This window comes from Mustela nivalis (genome assembly GCF_964662115.1).
Source record: "Mustela nivalis genome assembly, chromosome: 9".
NCBI lineage: Eukaryota > Metazoa > Chordata > Mammalia > Carnivora > Mustelidae > Mustela > Mustela nivalis.
Window position 1 is genome coordinate 105,815,928 of NC_139028.1, and position 20,927 is coordinate 105,836,854.

A 20,927-nucleotide genomic window follows, 5' to 3' on the forward strand; every position below is an offset into this window, starting at 1 on the left:
ATGTATCGTACAAGAAAATAATATACATTTTAGAAATGTATATTTGAAATGTAGCCCATAATTCTAGTTTTTCTAGTTATGTCATTGTGGTTGTACTTACTCATTTTTTCAAAATTATGATGGAATGGTTTTTGATTCATTTTGAGTTGTAAGAAATGATATGGAGAGATCCCAAGATTTTTTTACCAGCTTCCCCTATGATCATATACAACAACAACCAGGTTATGAGTAATGATATAACGTATAGATGCTACCCAGGCATCAATTAGTTATTGATGAAAAGAAACAATTGTAAATTCCAGAGGGTTGTAACAATAGCAATCCTTTAGAAGCAGTGACTTGAGTAAAATGACTCTGCTAAGACCAGTGATACTAAGTGAGGGTCACTAGAGCATCAACATTGAGCTAACCAGATCAGCCAAACTTGAGTCTACAGGCCTGTATGTAGGTCATTTTTGTTGGACTAGGTGGCTAATGGTCAATGTTGTAAGTAGAGTCACAATAAAGTATGTAAAAAGAAAGCATATTTTAAGTATCTATTTGAGTCTCACCTGTTAAAATTTTATGAGGTAAACAAATCACATGGCTAAGCCCAAAGTCAAGGTAAGAGAATGGTATCTGCTTCTTGTGAGACTATTAGGTGATAAGTCAACAGTCAGGGTATGGAGAAAAGTGAATAATCTGGCTCAAAATCTACAAAGACTGATTAAAACATTTACCTCAATGAACACATTCTTCCTTGATAATGCCAGTAACTTGATGGCTTCTAACAGATAACCCATGACTAGGGTATGTTTCACCCAAGTTTTCTAACAGCTGAGAAGTTTGAGTCACTAGATGGTTTTAAGCAAATAACTAATGGAGAATAAATAAAAGAACTTCCCTTTTCTTTTATGTCTTACTAATCGTGATTAAGGTTTACAAGCAAAGAGAAAGGAGATGTCCATGTGTGGTTGGTCTCATTCAACCATTTAAACATTACTTGCTTCGCTCCATTTTTTAGAGTTTTATTTTCACTTGGAAATTATATGCTCTTTACCATAATGTTTTATGCTGAATCAGGTATCTTATGTAATCAAAGATATATAACAAACTTATCAATACTCATGGTTTAGTGCAACAGTAAAAAAGGATTTACTTTACTTTTTAACTGTCAATCTGGATCATAAATAAATAATCCCATCCGGTACTTTTAAAGTGTGTGTGCCTGTGTGTGCATATGTGTGTGTGTGTGTGTGATTTAAGAAAGATCTTTTTTAAGAATAAAAAAATAAGTTAGGAAGCTTAAGGGTGTATCATGGAATATTTGGTATATTCAGCAAGGTCTCTAAGATTAAAAATTAGAATATATTATTTTAAAATGCTGATTTTGAGGTTCTATAATCTTCCTAGGAACAACGCCAAAGGCAAGGGAAACAAGGGCACAAATGAACTATTGGGATTTCATCAAGATCAAAAGCTTTTGCACAGCAAAGGAAACAGTTAACAAAATCAAAAGACAACTGACAGAATGGGAGAAGATATTTGCAAACGACATATCAGATAAAGGACTAGTGTCCAGAATCTATAAAGAACTTAGCAAACTCAACACCCAAAGAACAAATAATCCAATCAAGAAATGGGCAGAGGACACGAACAGACATTTCTGCAAAGAAGACATCCAGATGGCCAACAGACACATGAAAAAGTGCTCCATATCACTGGGCATCAGGGAAATACAAATCAAAACCACAATGAGATATCACCTCACACCAGTCAGAATGGCTAAAATCAACAAGTCAGGAAATGACAGATGCTGGCGAGGATGCGGAGAAAGGGGAACCCTCCTACACTGTTGGTGGGAATGCAAGCTGGTGCAGCCACTCTGGAAAACAGCATGGAGGTTCCTCAAAATGTTGAAAATAGAACTGCCCTATGACCCAGCAATTGCACTATTGGGTATTTACCCTAAAGATACAAATGTAGTGATCCAAAGGGGCACGTGCACCCGAATGTTTATAGCAGCAATGTCCACAATAACCAAACTATGGAAAGAACCTAGATGTCCATCAACAGATGAATGGATCATGGAGTTTGGTATTTTAATTAGTTTTCTGTCTTTTAGTAGATAACAAAACAAAAACAAGAAAAAGGGAAGAGTTGCAAAATCCTTTTAGAACAGGATGTTCTTTTATTTTGTAAACTATCTTGCATATGCAGTTTATTTACATAAATATAATGCAAAATCCTTTTCAAAAAGCCTCAGGTTGTACTTTGAGTCTGAAAGTTGACATTCTAACCATGAAGCTAAAGGTATGTTAGGTAATATGCTAGTTCACTAATGGTTGTGTTAAGTGATGGTAATGGACTATTGTTTTTTTTTTTTTTTTTAGTTCCAATGGATTTACATGTTATTCTTCTTTTAAATTTTGGATGCAGTAGGAGGCATAAATGTGACTTTCTCTCCTCCAATGTCTGTAGCAGAATAGGTTAACATTTAATGCTAGTTCCCTCTTTTCTTAATATGTGGCTTAGAAAAGGAACTACAGGAATGACGTAGATGGACTTAGAATATCAGCACTATGAACTTTGTGATGAACTAAAGAATATGGCTGGACCTATAGCCAAAATCAGGATAACTAACATATCCCCACTCTCCCAAACCTATGCTGAGGCAAGCATATCAGCATATCACAAACAATAAGTCTTAATGGTTGAATGTAAAAACATGCATAGTATAATGCTAAGTATGCTTCTGTATAAACCCATGTAGGAGAAAATACGTAGAACTAGGAAACTAAAAAAACATATCATAGCAACTATAATTACTCTGGGGTCATTGGGATAGATAGGACTATAATTTTTTTCATGATTCTAATAAGTATAACATCTATGGGGTGAATTATTATTATTATTATTATTATTATTATTATTATATTTTACTTTTGAGAGAGAGTGCAAGCAGGGAGGGGCAGAGGAACAGGGAGAGAGACAATTATTTTTTAAAGATTTTATTTATTTATTTGATAGAGATCCCAAGCAGAGAGAGGAGGAAGGGAAGCAGCCTCCCTGAGCATCAATGCAGGCCTTGATCCCAGGACACTGGGATCATGGCCTGAGCTGAAGGCAGAGGCTTTAACCCACTGAGCCACCCAGGTGCTACGAGAGAGACAATCTTAAGCATGCTCCATGCAAAGCACAGAGCCCAGTTAGGGGATGATCTTAGAATCCTGAGATCATGACCTGAGTAGAAATCCAGAGCTGTACACATAACTGACTGAGCCACCCAGGTGGCCCCAGCACAAATTATTTTTTAAGATATGAAGATCAACATGTCAATGATTTAGAAGAAATTATAGTCCAAGTTGCAGAAAAGTCCCCCCTGATTATTTTGCTTGTAGCTCATGACAACACATGTCATCAGGATTCTCTGGGGTCTGTTTCCCCAAGGTTCAGTACTTAGAATAAAACAAACACCATCATGGAGTATAGTTTCCAGGTCTGTCTAGTCCTGAAGGATATCTCTATACTCCCTCTAAAATTTCTTGACCATAGCAAAAATGAAATGTCTTGATATCTTTATTGAATGATATTTTGTAAGAATCATCAACCCTCTTATCATAGAACTGAAACATTTAAAAAGAAATTTTGAGACATAAAGTATATACAGCTTATTCATACAAGCAAGGAAGCCTTCAATAAAAATGCATCAGGAAAATCTGGCTTTTGGTGAGTTGATTGAACTTACACCAACATCATTGTGATGTGAGGGATGCTAGAATCCAGCACATGGTGGGCAGGAACAAGCTACCTGAGCTGAGTAACAGCAATGTCTACTTGGTTTATGTTTCTGTTCAGCTGGCTGCATTCTGCTTGCCTTATACCCAGGACCATTGTCCTGAACTTGAAAATGTGTCTCCAATTGCTAAACTAACCACGTTAGGGGATCATAGAAATGTTAAATGTAAGTGTCCTCTTACAGTAGTGATATTCTTTAGGGAAAAAGCTAATGCACACACACACACACACACATACACATTTATGTAGCAAATGTACAAATGTTTAGCATTGCACAAATATTGTTGTGATGTAATTGGAAAGAACATAGAATAAGAGAAAAACGTGCAGATTAACTAGCAGTTTTCTTGGAAGAGCTCTGTGGTACCTCATGAAATGGTGACACAATATAAAATGAGGGTAAAGGAGCCATTTCAGAGGGATGAATGGTGGAAGATTAGAAGACACAAATGCTTGTTTTTGTACAATAAAGATTTAAAACCTTACAATGAATGAAGTGGTATCATAGTGGAAGAAGGATGTAGTTATACAGTGCCTGGAGATATTAAATACATCTGGGCAGCAGTGTTTCAATTTGATTCATTTAGTATAAAATGCCCTCCAAAATATTTACAATGTTGCATTCCAGACTAAGTGAGAGTCAACAAAAAGTAATCTTACAGATTGGACTGCAGTTTGACACACAGTTAGAAATCTTATATCCAGAGGAATAGATAGTGAATATAGTGGAAATGAAGAGGGAGGTACGCTTCGACTATTTCTCTCTTTCCACCTTCCACTGATTGCCTTTCCCACAGTCACAGATATGAAATGGCAGAAGAGTCAGAAAGAGCAGACAGCGTTAGGAAAGCAAAGGCAAATTAAGATTATATGTTGCTGGGTTACAAATAGACACAATTGGGAATCCCAGATTCAGAGAAAAATCAAAAATTAAAAGGAGCCCAGGATATACAATTATTTTCCAAATATGAACTGAAAAAGCATCTAAGAACTCAAAATCTATACTATTCCCATGGAGAATAATTAACAGCATTAGACAATTAAGATGGAAAGAAGCTGGTTTTTGTGGATGCCTTAACCAAGTGCAGGATTTGTTCCCAGATATTTTAAAGTCAGACCTCAGTTAAGACATTCACACTAAACCCTAAATGAACTAACATAGTATTATTAGTCACATTTTATAAATGATAGAATTGAGGCTCACAAAACTAGACAATTTGCTAAAGTTGCTTGTCTGATACATGACACAGGCTGAACCTGAACTAATGAGACTGCTCTTTCTCCACTCATTCAAATTAGCTCCTTCTTCTGAATGAGGAAACAAAAAAGGTAGATAGTAGAGTTTTGTAAGAAAAGTTTCTGATAAGAAATGGGAAGTAGGAGACGCCTGCCTGGATCAGTCAGTTGGGAGACTGCCTTCAGCTCAGGTCATGATCTAGGGTCCTGGGGTAGATCCCTGTGTCCACTTCCCTGCTCAGCGGGGAGTCTGCTTCTCCTTTTGCCTCTGCCCCTACCCTACCTCCTGCTCTTGCTCCCCCCCCCCAAAAAAAAGGTAAGTGGGATATTTTATTTTCCCTTTTTTGTGCTGTGAACAATGGTATAGTTATTTTTTTTTTAATTCAACACCAATCACACTCCCAGATACCAAGCTAAGTTGCTTAAAAACAATACCCAGACTGCTTTGACAAAATCATGGACATAACATTATCTCAACAATTATTATCTTGTTGATGCATTTTTGTACCTATATACTTTGTGAAATAACAAATATACAATGTGAGCCTGACCCTCAAAAGGATTGTGGAATGGGTGAAGAAGTCTCACATTCATTGTAAGTGACCTTGAACTCTTCTAGGTTGTTAAGACATCCTGTGATTCTTTCATTTAAAATTTACGTGGACTATGTGTTTAATACAACATGTGCACTCTTCAGAAGTGGAGGTGAAAGACTATTTACCAAAAATTTAACAAATAGCCCCAATAATAACATGAATGGGATAGGCACTGGTGGTTGGTAATAAGAACCGAAGAGGAGGGCATTCTGGGCAAACAGTGGCCTGAGGAAAGGCAAGAAGTAGTATCATCTTTAGCACAGTCTGTCATCTTTCAGTTAGGCTGAAAGTCCATGCCAGCAGTGGAAAGAAGAAAGGACTCAACAGTGCATGAAATTTAATAATAAATGCACAATCCTCAACTTTGAATATTCCAAGTCTGAGATTTGTTGTTTACTGGTAAATCCTGGACAGAGCTTGGCAAGGCAGTAAATTGACCTAACACAGTTCAACTACATGACTACAGGACTCCAGCATTATTATTAGATATATACCAAATGAAAGAAGATTGCAGAGTTCATTACCTTTTGGCATGACAAGATATCCCTGAAAAGATTAGTTTAGTTCTTAGTTTCAATATTGGCTCAGACAGGTCAATGCTATACCCAGAATACTGAGAAAGTCCTCCAGAATATGTAGAAATCAGTGAGGAAGAAAATGAAAAGCAAACAAACAAACAAAGCACAACAAAACAAAAGACCAACACTAAAAATGTTTACCTAGAGAGTACAAGAACAAAAGATAAGTTTTAATGTCTTCAGATACTTGACAGTCTCTTTATTAGAGGGTTAGCCTTAATTTCTGTGAATTTTGGAAAGAGTCAGATCCATTTGGACCTTGAAAGCACAAGAAAATATAATAGGAAGAATACTACTCATGATACACTTTCAAACATAGCATTGACTAGAATGGGTATTGCTTTGGTAAGTTCCACTGACAGACGTGGAAGAGAGATCATGAGGATAGGAGCTTTAATATGAGGAAGGGGCAGTGGAAATTATCCCTAAAGACGGCACATAATAACACATGGAAATAATCAGGCATCCTCTGCCTTTCAACTGCACCAAGTCTTGTCTTAATCTTGGTTTAGAGTCCTCAGAAAGATGATGTGATGATATCCTCTAATGTTCTAGCAGTAACAGCAGTTCATATCTCAGAATTCTTACCGGGCATGAATGTGACCTAATAAAAGCCATCTAAGTTCCTGAATAGAGAAGCTTTTTTTTTTTTTTTTTTTTTTTTTATAAATCAATACATATAACTAAATACATGACGCTCACAACAGGTCGACCCAGTTTTCTATGTAATGGAAAATGTGGTCACGTGACTGATGCACTATCCCTGGATTAGTGGTAGCTTTAATGATAAGCTGTTGCTTGTTACAGACAAAGCTAAAAGTTGTGTGGGTTCATGGATGTGTTCAAGGTGATGCTAGCATATTTACTATGTCTCCACTTCCAATTCTAGATTTAATCATGTGAAGACACTTTTTAGATTTAATTGTGTGAAATGTGTATTGTTTGAACTTCTGCTGGCTTACAGAAACAAAATGTTTGTATTTCTTAATCTAACTCATTGTTTCCATTTTTCTTGCCACATCAGAAAAAGGTTTTTGGTTGTTGTTCTAAGAGGTATTTCTCTTTCAGTTCTCTCTCTCTCTCTCTCTCTCTCTCTCTCTCTCTGTGTGTGTGTGTGTGTGTGTGTGTGTGCTATCATCACTGATAAATAAGCAGACTTCTTTTTCCATTTCAATATAATATGCACTACAGATTGCATAACCGACAGATGATACTTGATGTGAAACATACAAAACTACTTTCAAAACACCCCCCCCTCAGAAAACAATTTTAAATCATAGAGTATTTTGAGCCTTAAAAATGGTGATATGGTGTGGATATAATTGGCAGCACGTAGTTATCTGTGGAATTTTTGACCACTCCACTTAGAGAGCCTCTTAAGTAGACGTTTTATGCATCCCTGATAATGGGATATACCTAGAATAGTAAACATTCTATATACCAAAACAGATTTGTGAGTGTCTAATGATATATTCCACCCCCAAAATTTCCTATTATGTTTTTCTTTATGTATTAAAAGTGTTTAATCTTCCCAAAGCCACTTCTGCCATGGTCATATGGCTACTAAGATATGCTCAGTGTTTTTCAGATTATGCTCTGTGTCTCCTTTGTTCTTATTGAATTCTATTTTATCTTGAGGGCATTAAACGCTCTAAGAATCATGTGTATTTACAGATATTTTATAGCACATACTACTGGTAAGTCCTATGTTTTTTTCTTATTTTCCAGATGAGGAAACTAAAGTACTGAAGGATACAGCTAATTGAACATAATCAAAAAGTCAGTAAAGTCATGAAGCAAGATTCCAAAGTGAAGCAGAAGACCCATGAGTACCCACTGACTGCATTGCCTTCCCTGTCCTGATTTTCTTTTACTCTTCCTTCTCAAAGAGTTCTGCTGCTCAATTCTCTTTGCTTCTCCTTTGCTTATTTTTTAAAATCAAGAACCATGGCCCTTGGTGAGGGAAATCAGAGCTCTGTGACCACATTCGTCCTCCTGGGTTTCTCAGAATACCCAAACCTTCAGATACCCCTCTTCCTGGTGTTCTTGATCATCTACACAGTCACTCTGGTGGGAAACCTGGGCATAATTGTGGTCATAAGGTTCAATCCCAAACTCCACACGCCTATGTACTTTTTCCTCAGCCATCTGTCCTTTTTGGATATTTGTTATTCCAGTGTCTTCACACCTAAACTGCTAGAAATCTTGGTCGTGGAAGACAGAACCATCTCCTTCAAAGGATGCATGGTTCAATTTTACTTTGTTTGTGCATTTGTGATAACAGAAATGTTCATGTTAGCAGTTATGGCCTATGACCGGTTTGTGGCTGTTTGTAACCCTCTGCTCTACACAGTTGCTATGTCTCAGAAACTCTGTGCCCTCTTGGTGGCTGGAACTTACGCGTGGGGTGGAATATGTTCCTTGACACTCACATATTCTCTTTTGGAACTATCCTACTGTGGTCCCAACATTATAAATCACTTTGGCTGTGAATATTCTGCTATCCTCTCTTTATCCTGCTCTGACCCCTACTTCAGTCAGATGACGTGTTTGGTCATTTCTACATTCAATGAGGCTTGTAGCCTCCTGATTATCCTGGCTTCCTATTTATTCATAGTTGTCACCATCGTCAAGATGCCTTCTACTGGTGGACTCCAGAAAGCCTTCTCCACCTGTGCCTCCCACCTGACGGCCATCACCATCTTCCATGGGATCATCCTTCTTCTCTACTGTGTGCCCAACTCCAAAAGCTCATGGCTCCTGGTCAAAGTGGCTACTGTGTTTTTTACGGTCATGATCCCCATGTTGAACCCCCTCATTTACAGCCTGAGGAACAAAGATGTGAAAGACACGGCCAGGAAGTTAATCCATACCAAACTGCTTTCTCACTCAATGTAATTTTGATTTTTACAAACACACACACACACACTTTTAAATACTTTTTATTCATTGCATTTGCATTGATGGGTATTCATTTTTTTCTTCAAGTAATTGGAAAAAATTTATTCAGAAAATTAGTTAATTTATATACAACTGTGATTATTATGTCTCATTGTACTTTAAGAAATCACTTTCAGGGACACCTGGGTGGCTCAGTCTGTTAAGTGTCTTCCTTCAGTTCAGGTCATGATCCCAGAATCCTGGGATCAAACCCCACAGCAGGCTCCTTGCTCCGTGGGGAGCAGGCTTCTCCCTCTGCCTCTGCCTCTCCTCTCTCCTCTCGTTTGTGCTCTGTTTCTCTCTCTGACAAATAGATAAATAGAATCTAAAAGAGAGAGAGAGAAGAAATCTCTTGCAGATTAAAAGAAAAGAAAGAAGGAAAATGCTGCTCAAGTTCTACTCTCAGAGTATAGTATGTTAAATAATGGTCCTCTACAGAAGCCTTTATCCTAACTCCCAGAATCTATGAATATGTTACCTTTCCATGTTCCCTCCCTCCCCTTTCTCCTTATTCTTCTCTTCCTCTTTCTCAAATCATGAAATATGACAAACACATAAAGAAGTAATTTTGAATAATTTTTCCTTTCCATGTGTTCCCTTTTCCAAGAAAGTAAAGACAAAACATTATCAGCACTTTTCAAAATATCTGTAAGTAGTCTCTAATCACTGCCTCTCTAGCACCACTAGGAGCAGACTTTGTTGTGGTGTTCAGAACTCTTTCTGTTTAGCGACAACTCCTACGAATTGGTTATGAGAGTATAAATGCTAATTTTGCTTCCTTTTGGAGTGCATATAAGTGTAATCTTAGAGTATATATTCAATTTTATCTGGCTTTGGCTCAACATTTGTTTTGAGTGGATGTCGAAATTATTAGTTGTAACAGTAGTTCATTTTCATTAGTGAAGAATGTTCCATAAAAAAAAGTCATAGTTGCTTTATTTATACTACTAATAAACTTTTAGTTATTTCATCTTCTTGACCTTTATGAAAATGCTGTTATGAACACTTTTTCACAGACATCTGCTTTTCTGCACATAAACAAGCTCTCATTCTATGAGATGTGTCCTGTATCTGAAAGTTCTGGATCACAAGGAGCTGATTTCTCCTCTTTTATCAGATGCCATCAAACAATATTCCAAAGTCAGTGGATTAATTTAAATTCTCCCTATATCATGGGTGACTTCTATTTATTGCCCATTCTTACCAACATTCAATATTGTCACACTAGATATGTTAATATCTTCAATGTTGATAGGTGAGTAGTGGTTATCTCACTTTGGTTATAATTTAAATTCCTCTTATTTTCAATGTGGTTAAATTTCCTTTATTTTATTTATTTATTTATTTATTTGAGAGAGAGAGAGAATAGGAGGAGAGACAGAGGGAGAGAATCTTCAAGGAAACTCCCTACTGAGTGCAGAGCTGGACACAGGGCTCATTCTCACGACCCAGGGCTCATTCTTATGACCCAGGTCATAAGATCACGACCTGAGCCAATATCAAGGGTCCAGTGCTTAAGGAGGGCACATGAGGTGATAAGCACTGGATGTTATACACAACTAATGAATCATGGAACACTGCATCAAAAACTAATGATAACCTATATGCTGGCTAACTGAACATAAAAATAATAAGACTTCAATGCTTAACTGACTGAGCCTCCCCGGTGAAAATTGAATTTCTTTTAATATGATTATTAGTAGTCATTTGGCTCCTTTTCGTTTGTGACAAAGCAATTTTGTTTTTTTTTTTTTTGTCCATTTTTCTATAGGTTGTTTGTCTTCTGTCATAAATATGTAGTTCATTATACCTTTTAAATAAAAGCCCTTTGTTTGATAGATGTACCATGACTGCATTTTCTCCTAGACTGTGGCTGTCTGTCCACTCTCTTGATGATGTATGTAGTGACACAGATTTCTTAATGTTTACTGAAGCAGAGTGTTTATCAGAGTTTAGCAGAGTTTATCAGAGTGTTCCTTTACAGTGTTGTGCTTCTAATGTCCTACTCAGGATATATTTATTTCCTCTAAATGAATGAAGATATTCCCACATTTTATGTGCTAAGTTGTCCCAAATTTCATACATTATTATCTTTGATATTATATTCTATTTTCTCTTGGATTCTAGATCTTATTTTATTTCTTTTACGCTGATTTTTAAATTTATTCTAAGATCAAACTGGAATTAAATTTTGGTGTGATATGAAAAGTGGCTGATTTTATGTTTTAACCTATGGATGTATATTTTCCCAGAAATATTTATTTCAAAATCATTCAATTAGACTGACCTAAAGTGCAGTTTTTTTCACATGTAAATGTCACTATATGTATAGCATACAAACTTTCTATATGCTTCTCTGTTTCATAGTCAGAACTATATGTAACTAATAAGATACAGTATCTAGTAAAGTCACTCCTGAAAAGTTGCTCCCTTTCCTGCAGGATAATTGAGATGTCTTTTGATCCTTACCTTTTCAAGCAAATTTTAGAATCATTCTTCCTTAGTTTTAAGACAGAATTACATCAGAAATATAGATCCATTTTGAAGGAAATGACAATTTGCATTCTTAAGTCTTCATGAGAATCATGAGACTTAAAATCATGAGAATGCTATATCTATCTGTTTAGATTTGTTTTAATTTTTGCAATAGACATTTTACCACATTGTTTTTTTGTAAAGTTCTTGCAAATATTTTGTGAAATTAATCTCTGAGTGTGTGATCTTTTTCATACTATTTTAAATTTCATTTGTAAGATGTGTATCATTTTTAGATCAGAATCTAATTTACTGCCATATTAATTTTACTTTGGGACACTCTACTACATCTCATGAAAATTTTATAATTTTTGTAGATTAGTTTGGATTTTCAACATGTATATCATATAATCTCTGATTAAATATATTCTGATTTTGCTGTTTCCAATATTATTCCTTTTCATTATTTTTTGTTTTTGTCTAACTACCTAAGAAATTCAGTGTAATTTTGAATAAACATGGTAAAAATGGCCATCCTTGATTTTCTCACTTCATAAGGAAAGCATTTAATATTTCATATTTAAGATGTTTTCTAGGGACACTTGGATGGCTCAGTCAGTTAAGTGTCTGCTTTCATCTCAGGTTGTGAATCCCAGGGTCCTGGGATGGAACCTTGCATCCGGCTGGCTCCCTGCTTAGTGTGGAATCTGCTTCTCCCTCTACCTCTGCCCTTCCTCCCTGCTCCTGCATACTCTCTCTCAAGTAAAAAAATAAATAAGTAAAATCTTAAAAAAAAAAGAAATAGAATGCTGTTTCTGATAGGTTTTTCATACATTCCTCTTTTTTCCAGATTAACAACGTTATCTGCTTTATTTGTCCATGTTTTTGCAATGTTTTGGAGTGTAGATGTGGAATTTCATTAAGCTGCTTTCTCTACATCTGAGTTCCTTTAATATTTTCATATGGAAACTTATGTTTTTTGGATTCTTTAATGTTAAATCAAATGGTTATTGTCCTGAGAACATGAATTTTAAATGTTATATAATAAATTATTCTATTAGTTTATTAGTTTGTTCCCATATTCTTACATTGTTGTTGAGGATAGAAATTGGCAGAACTACTTTAGAGAGCAATTTGGTTAATACCTATCCTAAGAAAATACACATAGCAATACCACTTCTGAGAAGTCCTCCTAGAGTTACTTGGAAAAGAAAAGGAAAGAGATACACATATTTTTTGGATATTTTTGAAGTATTATTTATAGTAGCAAAAGAATATAGAATTTGAAATACTCATTATTGTTTGGCTTATAAATTGTAGTATTTTTTTTTTTTTGAAGGAACATACCATGTAGCCATTAAAAATGTTGTCATTTTATATGTACTCATTTGGACCAAATAAAGTATTCCAGAAAAATTGAGCAAGAACCACACAGTCGTCCTAATTTATCATCATTGATGTAAGAAGTGCGTATGCATGTCTCTCTGTATATGAATATAGATATTCAGTATTATTTCTTGAGGATTCAAAAGAGTCAAAAAACAAGCAAAAATAGGTGGCAAGTGGAAAAGTTGATGGGATGACAGGCAGAAGGGAGGGAAGGAGGGAGATTTTCCTTTTAAACTATCTTTGGAATCACATTAGGTAAATGTGTCATGTAAAGAAAGACCATTACATTTAATTTATCATAAATGGTTTTATTTATTTTTTTATTAATTTTTTATTTTCAGCATAACAGTATTCATTATTTTTTTTAATTTTTAAAAGATTTTATTTATTTGACAGAGAGAGAGAAATCACAAGTAGACAGAGAGGCAGGCAGAGAAAGAGAGGGGAGGAAGCAGGCTCCCTGCGGAGCAGAAAGCCCAATGCGGGGCTTGATCCCAGGGTCCTGGGATCATGACCTGAGCTGAAGGCAGAGGCTTTAACCCACTGAGCCACCCAGGCACCCAACAGTATCCATTATTTTTGCACCACATCCAGTGCTCCATGCAATCCGTGCCCTCTATATTACCCACCACCTGGCTCCCCCAACCTCCCATCCCCTGCCCCTTCAACACCCTCAGATTGTTTTTCAGAGTCCATAGTCTCTCATGGTTCACCTCCCCTTCCAATTTCCCCCAACCCCCTTCTCCTCTCCATCTCCCCTTGTCCTCCATGCTATTTGTTATGCTCCACAAATAAGTGAAACCATATGATAATTGACTCTCTCTGCTTGACTTATTTCACTCAGCATAATCTCTTCCAGTCTCGTCCATGTTGCTAATATAGAAATTGATGCCTCAGAATGTTGGCATGATCTCTCAATTTTATAATCACCAAAGTATCTGTTTCTATCATTCTTTTTTTTATAGATTGATTGGTACAGATATAAATATATGTTATACAGATAACAGATATAAATATATATTAATATTTTTGTGTTTTGAGTATTTCAATATTTATATATTTAATCTATGTATTTTGGATTGTAAATATATTATATTACAAATATCAGTATATTATTTTGAGAGCCAGATTATATTGAACTTGTAAAAATTAATTAAAATTTCATTGAGAATTCATCATCACCCTTTTATTCCATGATTTTAGAAGGGCTATTGCCTTCTTTGAACTGTAATATGATACAACACTTTGGCTTCAAGAATTATTTTAACCATTTCTGGCAATGTTCATATTTTACACTCAGCTTATTTCATGAAATTATAAACTTTTGACCTGTTTCCAGGTTTTAGTTATTTTGTTGCTTATAATTAGGTTAGACTTTCAGAAATTTTTCATTGTACTGTATTGTGTGAAGAGTGACAGGGAGTTTTAAATACTACAGAGAATTAATGGTCTGGGGAATGGTCCAATTCCTACTTCTAATTAGCAACATAGGTTTGGAGTACTTAAAATAACTCCCAGATTGTTAATATCCAGAATACAATTATCTTTATGAAAATCACATTCTATGACAAAGTAGACATTAGAATCTCATGCTAATTCCATTTTTATTTCAAGAAACAACAGAGATAATATGTATAGAATTCTTTTTAAGTTGTAATTATAATTTGCAAATATAAATGACTAAAACTATACTATGAAATATTTATTTTCTTATTTTCATTTCACAAATATTGAATATATAACTAAGCTAGACACCAAATAAAATAGATACACAAGGAAAACAATCAAATTAAAGCACCACCTAGGGGTGCCTGGGTGGCTCAGTGGGTTAAGCCCCTGCCTTCGGCTCAGGTCATGATCTCAGGGTCCTGGGATCGAGTCCCGCATCGGGCTCTCTGCTCAGCAGGGAGCCTGCTTCCTCCTCTCTCTCTCTCTGCCTGCCTCTCTGCCTACTTGTGATCTCTCTCTGTCAAATAAATAAATAAAATCTTTAAAAAAAATAAATAAAGCACCACCTAAAGAAAATTGATATAATGAAATGTCTTTAGTCTGTTGTGACATTAGTATCTCTTTACATGAAGGGATGAAATTTGAATCCTGATTATTCTACATACCAATTTTGTGACCTAGAAAATTAGATTTTTTTATGTTTAGTTTTTTTCTTTGTGAAGCATGTGCAGTTTTAGAAAATGTTATGTAGGTTTGGATTCGCTAAATAAATTCTATTTTTTTAGTGATTAAGTGTTTGGAAATGCTAATTATTACCTGTTGCATCGCCCACCTCTCCCTTCACATCCACAGCCACAAACATTAAAAAAGCAAGTGACAAAAGGTGTAGCAAAATGACTCAAAGTGAAAGCAAATGTGGATGTTGAAAGGCTAATTGTTACATTTATACTATTTCAGGTGATAGTGCCTTGGCAGCAACGGTTGTGATGGTGGGAAGTCCATGAAATGAGCCTATTAATGTGAATGTTGATATTTTTAATATAAGTTTTAAATTTTTAAATAATTTCCACTCTACAAAATAAATTGTAAAAATATTTCAGAGTTTCTGTACACACCTTACTCAATTACCCATATTGTTAAAATCTTATACAATTAACATGATGCATTTGTCAAAGCCTTTGCACAGCATAGGAGACAATAAATAATAAAAAGGAAACCTATAGAATGGTAGAACACATGTATGAAACATGTATCTGATAAAGGATTAATTTCCGATACTACAAATAAGGAACTCATACAATTCAATAGCAAAAACAAACAAGCAAAACAAAAACAAAACAAGCAAGCAAACAAACAAACAAAAAACAACTTATAATCCAATTAGAAAGTTGGCTAAGGACTGAATTTAGACATCCTTTCTAAGATATACAAACAGCCAAAAGGTGGGCCAAAAGAAAAAGAAAAAAAAGTTTGATGTCACTTAATTATCAGGAAAATAAATACAAATCAAAACAATGACTCACCTCAAACTTGTATTTTTATGTATATATGTAATGATATATATGTTACATATATATTGTTATATATATTGTTATATGTATAACAAATGTTGATAAGGCTATGAAGAAATAGGAACTCTTATGCACTGTTGATGGGAATGCAAAATAGTGCAGTTGCTATGGAAAACCGTATAGAGGTTTTTCAAAAAATTAAAAATTTAAGTAACATGTGATCCAATAACCCTGCATCTTGATATTTATCCAAAAGAATTGAATTCAAGATTTCAAAAATATTTTAGCATTCTCATGTTCATTGAAGAACCATTCACAATATTCAAGGTGGAGAAATGCCTAAATGTCCATGGATAGATAAATGGATAAAGAAAATATGGTATAGATATACAATCAGATACAATTCAGCCCTAAAAATAAAGGAAATTCCATAATAAGTGACCACAAGGATGAACTCTGAGGATATTATGTAAATCAAATAAGTGAGTCACAGAAAATAAATTCCACTTAAACAATATATATAAAATAACCAGATTATTGGAATCAGAGAAGGGAATGAAAGTTGCTAGGGACTGGGGGAAGGGAAGAAAAGAAGTTACAAATTAGTGGGTATAAAGTTTCAGTTTAAAGGATGAGTAGGTTCCAGAGATCTGCTACATAAAATTATATTTGCAGTCAACAATACTGTAGTCTATACTTAAAAATCTCTTAAGAAGGTAAATGTCACATCAAGTGTTATTACCATGATAAAATGAAAAATTTGAAAAGAAGCATTAGTACATTACAGGGCAGCTTGGGTGGCCCAGTTGGTTGAGCTTCTGACTCTCGATTTTAACTCAGGTCATGATCTCAGGGATGTGAGATTGAACCCTGTGTCGGGCTCCATACTCAACACTGAATCTGAGAGTCTCTCTTCCTCTCCCTTTGTTTCTCCATCAGCTGCTGTAATCTGTCAATAAATAAATAAATAAATAAATAAATAAATAAATAAATAAATAAAATTTCTTTGTAAAAAGAAGCATTAGTAGTACATTATGATCACTAAAATTTTAACTTTATATAGATTCTTCATTTTTTAAATTTTTTTCCCATCAGTGCTTTCTTTCTTGTCTGAGGTCCAATCCAGGCTTGGATTACAACCACATTGCATATAATTGCTGTGTGTCTTCAGTCTAGTCTGGTCTGTTCATTCTCTTCTTGTTCTTGACTCTGACAATCCTAAAGAATAGTGGCTAGGTATCCTGTGACATGCTTCCAAATATGAGTTTGCATAATGATTTTCTCATTTTAGGATGGGATTATGGGTTTGGGGAAAGAATATCAGAGATAAAACCTTTCTCCTCATATAGTATCAGGAGGTAAATGATATCCTCATTATATCACTGATGATGGTCGCCTTCATCCTTTTGCTTAAGGTAGTGTTGAACAAGTATTCCACACCAATGTGGAATTTGAAATGCAGTTGAGTTAATAACAACTACTTTTGGATTGTTCTTCTTCTCTTTTCTTATTTTGAACTCACCAGTTCATGTGTTCTTCAATTAATACATATTATTTCAGGAGCACCTGGGTAGCTCAGTCTGTTAAGCATCTGCCTTTGGCTCAGGTCATGGTTCCAGGGTCTTGAGATATAGCCCCTCAGGGGGCTCCCTGCTCAGCAGGGAGTCTGCCCCCATCTTTCCCTCTGCCTCCCCTCTCATGCTTTCTCTCATGCTCTCTCTCTCAGATAAATAAATAAAACCTTTAAAAATAAAAAATGCATATTATTTCAATAATTCAATATCTAAAAGCAATTAGTGGAATAGATGTGGTGATGTAATTATCCCCAGTGCTTTAAAAGGAAATGCACATACTGCAATGACACAAGAGACAGTGTTTCAACTGTCTGTATGATTTGTGATTCACTGAGGAACACTCCAATTATAATTCTTTATAGCTATATTTCCATGGTCTTGGAGGCAGATATAAGACCCAGAGTTTGGCAGAGTTTAGATTGTGGATTCAACTCTCGGGTTTTTTTCTTTGTATTTCCTAAGATTTCTCATGTCCTGGAAATAAAATGCCACTTTACTGGCATACTTATTGAAATATACTGCTACTTTATTTCAAATCTCAAGCCTGTTGCTATTTGAAAGAATGTTTTATTACCAAGAAAAAAAATGCCTGAGATTTATTAATCATAAGAAGAAATTCTCAGTAAATTAAGAACTTCTGGTTTCAGGTCAGTTCATTTCTCTTTTGGTAGCTTTCAATTTAGGTGGGAAACATGGAACTCCAGCTCAAATAGACTATTCCAAAAATTATAAACAACCCATTTTGAGGTCAGAGACATTTTTTACTCATGAAGCATAAAGTGTTTCTGAGAACTAAATTTTGTATTACAGAAACTGGCAGCAGTGAGCAATGTGGAAGTCACAGAAAATTATGGGTTATTTATTAATTTTGTAATCCCGTATGTCTAGTCTCAGTATGAATACAAACCAAATCCTACTCCATTAATTTTCACCAAAATCACTTGAAATTGGTAGGGTCGGGATACCAAGTCTTTTTCTGAGTATTCTTTGACCTCATAAGTGTTCCACTAAGCCAGAACAGTGTAGGGATCTCTCTAATAAGCCACAATTTTGCTAATAGTTTCAAATGTTGGAGGAAGCTCATTTATTAAAATATCCTGAATAATAATGTATATTTACAATGTATCTGCCTGGTCTCACTTGCTGTTGGAAAGAATATGCTGATGATGGATCCTCTAGGCGTGGGGGTTGCTTGTAGTACATGTTTAAGCATTCACATTGAGGCTGACACTGCTTCCAGGCAAAGCTAGGATGATGGGACAGATAACTCATCTAATTCTGTTGCAGTTCATGTCTGAATCTCGAGACTATTCATTTTATGTGCCTATCCTCTTATTTCCTAATATTTCCCAGGTTTTCCTCATCATAGGAAAGGGCTTACTTCTATTGGTCCAGAAAATGTGTTATTTTCATTGTATCATAGAACGTATTTTGTATGGAGCCATTCACCATTGTTGGTGAATATGAGATACTCCTGTTCCTCTATGTATATTCAAATTAATTACATATTTGTAATTTTATAATATATAATGGAATGAATGATGTAAGACACATTATTAAATAGCTAATGAAATGTTAATTAATTAAATTTAATTGATAAAATAATATATGTTGGGAAAAATGTCAATAAAAGACTGACAAAACTATCCCTGAAGGCAGTATACCCTTAGTAGAAGTTGGATGGAAGCTAGATGATTATTTCAGGAATAAGAGTCTATAATGCATTCTCAAGTGTTAGGTATATGGGATAGACTAGATACATTTTAAGGTTTATTTCCACTCTCTTGTTTTTTTAATTTCTTTTCTGCGTAACAGTATTAATTGTTTTTGCACCACACCCAGTGCTCCATGCAATCTGTGCCTTCTCCAATACCCACCACCTGGTTCCCCCAACCTTCTACCCCCCACCCCTTCAAAACCCTCTGGTTGTTTTTCAGAGTCCGTAGTCTCTCATGGTTCACCTCCCCTTCCAATTTCCCTCAACTCCCTTCTCCTCTTAAATTCCATGGGTATTTAATTCTGTATAATGCCTAGAAAACTTTGAATATATAAAAAAATTAATACGAAGATTTATGTGGCACCATTTGCAATGCCAACTGATCTTGATACTTTGTATAATTCTTAAAACCAAAACAAAGTTCTCTGTGCTTCTTTTCTGCCTCTTTTCCTCCTGTTTTACACAATTACTTTTGTGGTCTAAATTTGTATTTCAGTTCAAAGTAATAATACTAATGAGGGTTAAATTTTAAACAGCAGAATGATTAATATGTTTTATATACCAGTGATTCCAATAATTTAGCAGGCATCAAAATCACCTGGAGAACGGGTTAAGTCAAAAACTGTGAGCCCCATCCTAGGGTTTCTGATTCTGAAAGTTGGTGATGGGGTTAGAGAATTTGCATCCCTCACAACTTCTCAGTCGCTCAAGCTGTTGCTGGTTTGGGGACCATACTTTGAGATTCACCATTCTATGGCAACTTCACAGTAGCCTATGAAGCCTTTTCTCTCTTCCTCTTTTCCATTCAGTTCTACTTTTCAGAACTAACTGTTGGGTCTTTATTCAACAGGAATCATGATGTAATCTGAAGGAAATCAAAGTCTCATACCCACTTTTATTCTCTTGGGATTTTCAGAATATCCAGCACTGCAGGTTCTACTCTTCCTAGTTTTCTTGTCTATTTATATGGTCACCACTGTGAGAAATTTGGGCATGATAATAATCATCAAGATCAATCCAAATCTCCACAGGAACATGTATTTTTTCCTTAGTCATTTTCCTTTGTGGATTTTGGTTTTTCCACCGTAGTTACACCTACATTGTTGGAGAAGTTGATTGTGGAGGACAGAACAATCTCCTTCTTTGGTTGCATTAGGCAATTTTGCTTTACTTGCATATCTGGAGTAACAGAAACTTTAAAGTTAGCAGTGATGGCCTATGACCGTTTTGTGGCATTTGTAACCCCTTACTGTATAACACCACTGTGTCTCAGAAGCTGTGCGCTCTGCTGGTGGCGGGATCTTACTTGTGGGGTATAGTGTGTTCCCTGACACTCACATATTTCCTTCTTGCATTATCCTGTTGTGAATCTAGCATCATAAATAATTTTATCTGTGACCTCTCTGTAATTGTTTCTGCCTCCTGTTCAGACCCCTAGATCAGCCAGATGCTGTGTTTTATTATTGCCATATTCAATGAGGTGAGCAGACTGATGATTATTCTGATGTCCTATATGCTCATTTTTTCACTGTTATGAGGATGTCTTCTACAAGTGAGCGCTGGAAAACCTTTTCCACCTGTGCCTCTTACCTGACAGCTATCACAATCAATCTTCCACAAGACCTTCCTTTTCCTCTACTCTATCCCTAATCCTAAAAAGTCTTGGCTCATAAAGTGGCTTCTGT

At 35.4% G+C, this 20,927-nt stretch overlaps 2 protein-coding genes across 2 annotated transcripts in view; both read left to right on the forward strand.

The window, feature by feature from the left end:
- Positions 1-20,927, forward strand: part of LOC309840367 (uncharacterized protein) — a gene marked incomplete at both ends in the record, with an annotated part of 43,265 nt that overhangs the window by 5,290 nt on the left and 17,048 nt on the right.
- LOC309872846 (olfactory receptor 1165) lies at positions 8,135-9,085 on the forward strand (the record flags this gene model as incomplete). Its single annotated transcript, XM_082747816.1, has 1 exon — positions 8,135-9,085. The coding sequence occupies one exon, from the start codon at positions 8,135-8,137 to the stop codon at positions 9,083-9,085; it is 951 nt and encodes a 316-aa protein (XP_082603942.1).